General features: G+C 46.2%; 1 protein-coding gene across 1 annotated transcript; it reads right to left on the bottom strand.

The window, feature by feature from the left end:
* On the bottom strand, window positions 1–4,363 carry S100A11 (S100 calcium binding protein A11). Its single transcript, XM_081968035.1, has 3 exons — window positions 4,211–4,363; window positions 776–934; window positions 1–286 (listed from the first exon to the last, which is right to left on the bottom strand). The coding sequence occupies exons 1-3, from the start codon at window positions 4,211–4,213 to the stop codon at window positions 125–127; spliced, it is 324 nt and encodes a 107-aa protein (XP_081824161.1). The 5' UTR covers window positions 4,214–4,363; the 3' UTR covers window positions 1–124.
* Between the last annotated feature and the right edge of the window lie 2,336 nt (window positions 4,364–6,699).

Here is a 6,699-nt window from a genome sequence, read left to right as displayed (position 1 = left end):
TTTTCATTCTCGATTTTATTCAATTTTTAACAAGGAAAACAAAAAAGGAAAGGATATTTATTGCACATCCTTCCCTGATTTTGGAATGCTTTGGATGGCGAGATTCAAAATCGCCCGGATGCCTTCACAGTCTTTTTGGGGGGGCGGGCGCAGATACCACGTGGTGATGGCAGGCTTCGGCCAGGCCTCCGATGAGGTTCAAGAACTCGGAAAAGTCCAGCTGCCCGTCGTTGTTCATGTCCAGCTTTTTCATCATACGGTCGATGACGGATGGATCTTTCTGATTCTGCAAAGAATCAAAAAAAGATTGTAGGTGACCTTTTTGGACCTGTCAAAATGAATTTCTTGAGAGACAGGGAGACAAAAATCTCATAAGATCTTAGTAAGACCTGGAATCCTGCGTCCAGTTTTGGTCATGACGTTACCAAAAACAGAGACTTGGGGTTGGACTAGATGACCTCCGAGGTCCCTTTCCCCTCTGTTATTCTGCTATCTCAGCTTTTTTAACACGGGACGCATCCTGGTAACACATTGGATTGGAAACAATACCCCGAATATCTCTTTTGTTTGCTTTGAAAGTGTTGATCGGACCATCGTTCGCCTGGTTCCAAAAACAGTAAAAACATCGAACTAGGCGTCGGTGCCTATCCCGGTTTGCAATTCTACATCCCACCACCGGGGGGAGCCCAAGCAGGATTCCTAAGCTGAATTCTTGGAGAGGAAAAAAAAAAAAACACGTTTCCCGTGGAAGAGATACATAAACCGTAAATCATACCTTGGTGAAAGAGGCGAGCTCTATGTCCATGAATGTTTTGAATTCCTTCTTGGAGAGAGTCTTGTTGTCTCCGTCCTTCCCAGCGTAGCGCTGGAAGACGGCCAGCAGCGACTCGATGCAACGCTCAGTTTCGGTGGGACCCAAAGTGCACCTGGAGGACTGCAGAGGTGGGAAAAGTTGCCTTTTTAAAATGGGCCCCTTTCGCTTCTGAATATTGCAATGATGCGCGCTTCATGAAAAGGCGCATCTTGTTTCCAATGGGAGCCCGAAGGGAGAAGAGAATTGTTCTCACCCAGCCTTAGCAGAAACAAGAAACAGACTCCTTGTCCCCAAACCCCCCTCTTTATTTATCTCCTGTGAGTTAATGGCATTCACACACACCGAAAAGTTCAGGAAGGAGTCCTTCAAAGAGCTAAATTGAAGTAACAGACTTTATCAGCTTCTTGCAATAATTGCAAGGCCGTGAGCTCCCAGCCGAAAGGCTGACAATTAAGTTCTGGCAAACAGTCTCCATGGCACGAAAAACAAGGAGCCAAATCTTCAGAAATACGAACTGTTGTCTCCTACGACCACCACTCCCCTTTCCTTCTATTTATTCCCCCGCCAGGGAGGGGCCATTCAGCGTCCACATGTGCCTTGCTTCCCAAGTTGACTCCTTGTCCGTTGTTCTCCTCTCCTAACAGCTCTGTGCATATGCACATCTGGAACAGGCCCCAGCTGTTCTTCCCCCTCACTCATCTCAGCCTCCAAAGGCAGCTGCCTCCACCCCTCTTCCAGTGGCCAAGATTGAGAAATGCCAGCCTACAACATGGGTTAATTTCAGAGCTAATTAAGTTTGGGTTAATTTCAGAGCTAATTCAGTTGGCCTGCCCCCTACCGGAGTCTTTCAAATAATTTGCCCCCCTCCCCCATGCGGAAATTCGGGATAGGCCCAGGAGAGGAGAGACGCTCCCATTCATATCCCAGGAGCCAATTCAACGAGGGCACTCTGCCCATGGCCAGAGGCTGTTGTTTCATTTGCAGATCAAAACCTGTGCATTTCCCTTTATTGGCCTTGGCTGGAACTTGGTTTTTGCTTGCAATGACAAAACTGACGTCAATTTTTGGAGAGAGAGAGAGAGAGAGAGAGAGAGAGAGAGAGAGAGAGAGGAGAGAGAGAGAGAGAGCGAGCAAGCGCACTGTTTTTTTTAAAGATCTAACAACACAACTTGGCAACTTTGGAGGAGAAACACTCATGAGTTTGGCCCGGCGCTAGCAACATAAACCCCTGGCAGGAAAAAGCTGCAGAACAAATTTACATTCTTCTCCAATCTTCCTCCCCTCCCCAGTAACCGCTTAGTTGCATTCACACAACACTTCCTGGTTACCAAATGAACTGCCTTTGTGGATTCACACAAGACGTTTGGTGTGAGTTTACGCAGATGTAAGTGCTCCCATCACAGGAGACTTTTAAGACCAGATTGACCCATCATTGGTCTGAAACGGAAAAGGGTCTCTTCCTCGAGCAGGGGGTTGGACTAGAAGACCTCCAAGGTCCCTTCAACTGTTATTCTGTTAGCCCACCGGTACCCAACAGACAAACTTACAACAAACTCAAGTTAGATTAGCAGATGGTAGGCTGACTGGCCCTCATCCAGGTTTTAACTGAGTCAAATTCAGCATAGGGTGGGAACGCACCGAATATTTCTTTAAAACAAGCAAACAAAAAAACTAATGAATGACATCCAGAGTAGTTCACCAATATATTCAGCTGCAAGAATGTGTAACTCAAGATTTGGGATGTCTCGGTATAACTCTTCTTGCCTAGTCGTTAGATCTGTTCTGCTTCTGCACCAGTAAGAGAGTATCTCCTATTACCCCTTACGAGCTGACTTTGCAAAAAAATCAGCCAAGAAGATTATTTTGACCTCTTTTTTTATGGCTGAGAGTTACCAATCGAACCACTCCCCAAAGCACAGGAATGGTGATTTTTTTGGGCAATCCACACTTAGCGTATACTTTTAGAGACTTGGAGTGGGGTCTCCAGAGGGTGTCTGGGCAGAAATCCCCCACCCCAGGATCTTATGGGAAGACAATTAAGACCCCAACTCTCTAGTTCCTGCCCGTCCCACAGCTCAAACGAAAGAGCTGCTTTTCTCCTTGGAGGCGCTTGGAGGCCTCGAAACCTCGTGCGGCAGACCGAAGTTCAACCGGTTAACGATCTGACTTCTGCCTAAGTCTTCCCCTGTGGAACTTCACTTCCTGGGAGGTTTTTGCAAGAAGGAACTCCGAGCCATTGTGGAATTTGAGAAAGCTTGATCCACCGGGGGTAGCCACACCCTTTCCCGCTGAAACAAAACGGAAAACCACAGCCCAAAGCGGCAAAAGACTTGACCTCATGCTACGCTACACACTTCTGACCTCACCGGAAAGGCAAAACTAAACTTTCTATATCCCCAGAAGGAATATATTCTGGTGAAAAAAAAACCACATCCTCGGTGGCATGGATGCCCAGAGAGAGAGAGAGAGAGACAGAGACAGAGACAGAGACAGAAAGAGAGACAGAGAGAGAGAGAAAGAGAGAGAGAGGCAGACAAAAAGAGAGAGAAAGAGAAAGAGAGACAGAGAGAGAGAGGCAAAGGGAAAAGGATAGGAAGAGAAAAAAGGAAGACAAAGAGACAGAGACAGGAATAGAGAGAGGGAGGAAGGGAGAGAGAGAGATAGAAACAAAAGAAATGGAGACAAGGAGAGAAAGAGAGGCAAAGAGAAAAAGATAGGCAGAAATAAAAGAGATAGACAGAGAGACAGAGATAGAAATGAGGGAGAGAGAGAGAAGAGTGAAGAAAGGAGAGAGGAGAGAGGAAAGTGGAAAGAGAAAAAGAGAGACTGAAGGTGGAGACAGAGGAGGGAGAAAGTGAAGAGAAAAAAGAAGCGAAGAGAAAGAGAGAGAGTAGGGATAGGCAGATATGAAAGAGAGAGGCAGAGAGAGGCAGAAATAGAGAGAGGGCGAGGTAGCGGAAGAGAGGAAGACAGACAGAAGGGAGGCAGACGAGAGCCACACCTTGGTGGCCGCCTCTGCTCTCCAGGCTGCTGGCGGAGAAATCCCAACACTCCACTTCCCATCATCCCCACCCTCTTAGGGAGTCTGTGGAGCAGGGGAACCGGAGTCCCCACCCAGGCTGAAAAGTCTGGAACTGTCTCCCGGGAGAAAGAAGTTGGCTTTGGTGAACTTTTGGGTCATTCCAGCTGTTTCCCATTTCTCCTCCTTCCCACGGTGTCATTCATTCCCCTTCTCCTCCAGCCAATTTTCCCTGGCTCTGGCTTTTTTTGGGGGGGGGACGGGGACTGCTTCCTTCCCCTTCCCTCCACCCGCCCCCCCCCAGTTGCAAACGGAGAAGGAAACACCCTTCCCTATGCCTTGGCATTCTTCAGAGGCACCCGCCAAGGCCTGCTTACCATAGCTGTGGTCGGCAACTAGCAGAACAGAGAGGAAAGTTGGCTGTTGCTGGTGAGCTGCTTGGAGACCCGAGTGGCGAAGGGAGGGTTTGGCCCCTCCCCGGTTAAGCCAACGCCCGTCTCTTCCCCGCCTGTTGAGCAATTTTGGCTAAACGGCACACTCAGGCAAACACACACACACATAAAAAGCACCACACACGCCCCACCTTATTTCATTCACTCAGGAATGTGCTTAAAGGGAAGTTGATTTCTCTCTCTCCGATTAACCCACTCAGGACCACTCTCTTGCTAACTTTTACAGAAATTGGCCATAAACAGAGAGCAAACCAACCGGTTGAGCTTTCCCAGCTGTTCAGAATCCGCTAGATTTCAGTTTCCGAAGACTTCCCAGCAGTTTGACTGAGAAAATCAATCAATCAATCCCCTTTGCTGTGCAGCAGGCCGAAGTTCAACCGGTAGCGGTCTGCCTTTGGCCTAAGCCTTCGATCTAAGTTCCCTCCTTGTGCGACTTAAGTGTAAACTGAAGAGGACTCTATTCCTACAGCAGTTAAGGCGCTGAGCTTGTCGATCAGAAAGAAGGTCGGCGGTTCGGCTAGTGTAGCTCTGTGTGAGCAGGGGGTTGGACTAGATGACCTCCGAGTTCCCTTCCAACTCGGTTACATTTTAAAAACTCCATTTTGGATTTGTGTCGTTATTCAGGTGAAACGCAGCAGTCTGGATGCTTGGAAGTTCCCCTCTGATTTTGAATTTCTCCCAAAATCAGAGAGCCACTTTTTTTTTTGAAAATACACGGAGGGGGGGAAAAAAGAAATTTTTCGCCTTGTCTGGTTTTAATCCCCTCCACTTTTTTTACAAATTTCCTCCTTTGGGGAAAAGGGGAAGACGTTTTGCAAGAACTGCGTTTGCCACTTTCCAAATGCTTCAAAGCAAGCGGAAAAATGCAGCGGTGAAGGGGAAAATAAAATAAAATTTCCCACGACGACAGAGGAGTTCCGTTTGCAAAGGAAGGAGGCAAAAGTGTAAAAAGTTTGTTTTACACAGAAGCAGACTTGAGTATTTCCAGAATTTGGTTTTCCAACTGAACCAGAAAGCAAACTCAACTGGTCTGAGGAGCAAATTCTTTCCCAAATTCCTAATCTATAAAATGCTGGAAAAATAACAGGAAACCAGTTTTCTGAAGTGCTTTAAGTTTCCTTTGTGCAAAAGGGCCGCAGAGGGGTGAGTCACCCCCCCTACTCCTCTGAGTAACCGCTGAGAAGAAGAACGCAAAAGAAAAAAGTTGGAAGCAGACATTTTTTTCCCCGTTGTCTTGTGCCAAGAGAAGGGCGCTGACTTTGCCACGTGCCAGCTATCACTGCTTCTCCTCTTCTAGCTGGAGGCTTTCCCTAGGACAATGAGGACTAGAGCCTTGGCGTCTCTAAAAAGAGACCCCTGTACTTAGGGCTGAATTTTGAGTGATTTCCACTCTGCTGTCATCGGGGCTGGATATGAGTGTAACTAATGTGCACTTGGGGATTTTATGAATTAAAGTCAGTATTTTCTGCAGTAGAGAAAGAAAGAGAGGGCGGGACGAAAGGCGGGTTGGGGGGAGGGAGAGAGGGAGGGAGGGAGGGAGAGAGAGAGAGAGAGAGAGAGAAGAATGAAAAAAGAAAGAAAAAAGGATGAATGGAAACAAAAACAAAAGAAAGAGAAAAAAAAGGAAGGAAAGAAATAAAAAGAAAGAAAGAAAAAAAATCTTTTAAAATCCTTTTTATTATTTTAATTCTTATTGTGAATTAAACTTTCGCAAAAGTTCATCGTTTCAACATTGCGAACTGACCGGAGTTACCTTGCGGTTAGATGGGCAACCCATATATTTAATAAATAAATACCTAACTTTTCTTTAAAAGAAGAGAGGTATCTTGTTGGAAGAATTTTCTGAAGATAAGCTTGACTTCTCCCTCCACCCTTTTGCAAACTGGAAAAAGTCCAGCAGAGATTAAAAAATAAAAAGAATTGCAGAATTGAGTGCTAAGGGATTGGGCAAAAAAACAAACAAACACCAGATTAAGTTTTCTCTGACAACCGAAAAGAAAGGAGGGTCAACAGAGCCCATGGCAAGAACTGTGGCAACACAATTGCGACGGTATGTGAAAGACACAACCTCCCAGTTGCGTTTTTGTGATTCTGCCCCAAGCTTCCCCTTTGCAAGTTGTGACTTGCACATGAACTTTTTTTTTTTTTAAAAAAGAAGCATCTCTCATTGGCTCTTGAAACCAGCAAATATTTAACCCTCTTGAAATCCCGGCTGATTTTTCTGCGCTCTGCCCCTCCCCCTTGTGGCCAACAGAGGAATCAACCCCACTTAAAAAAACAAAAACAAATAAGTAAGGAAATACTGTGGGCGAAGGAAACAGAAGCAAGGAGAAGGACGGATGCATTCAATCAGAAGGAATTTATTGATGCTAGAAGGAAGATGTCTAAGGGGTCTTCGTCCACCTAGATTTGCT

Source organism: Natrix helvetica (assembly GCF_964273705.1).
Source record: "Natrix helvetica genome assembly, chromosome: 16".
Lineage (NCBI taxonomy): Eukaryota > Metazoa > Chordata > Lepidosauria > Squamata > Natricidae > Natrix > Natrix helvetica.
Note: the sequence above shows the minus strand (reverse complement) of the source record. Positions and strands in the feature narration are given on the sequence as shown.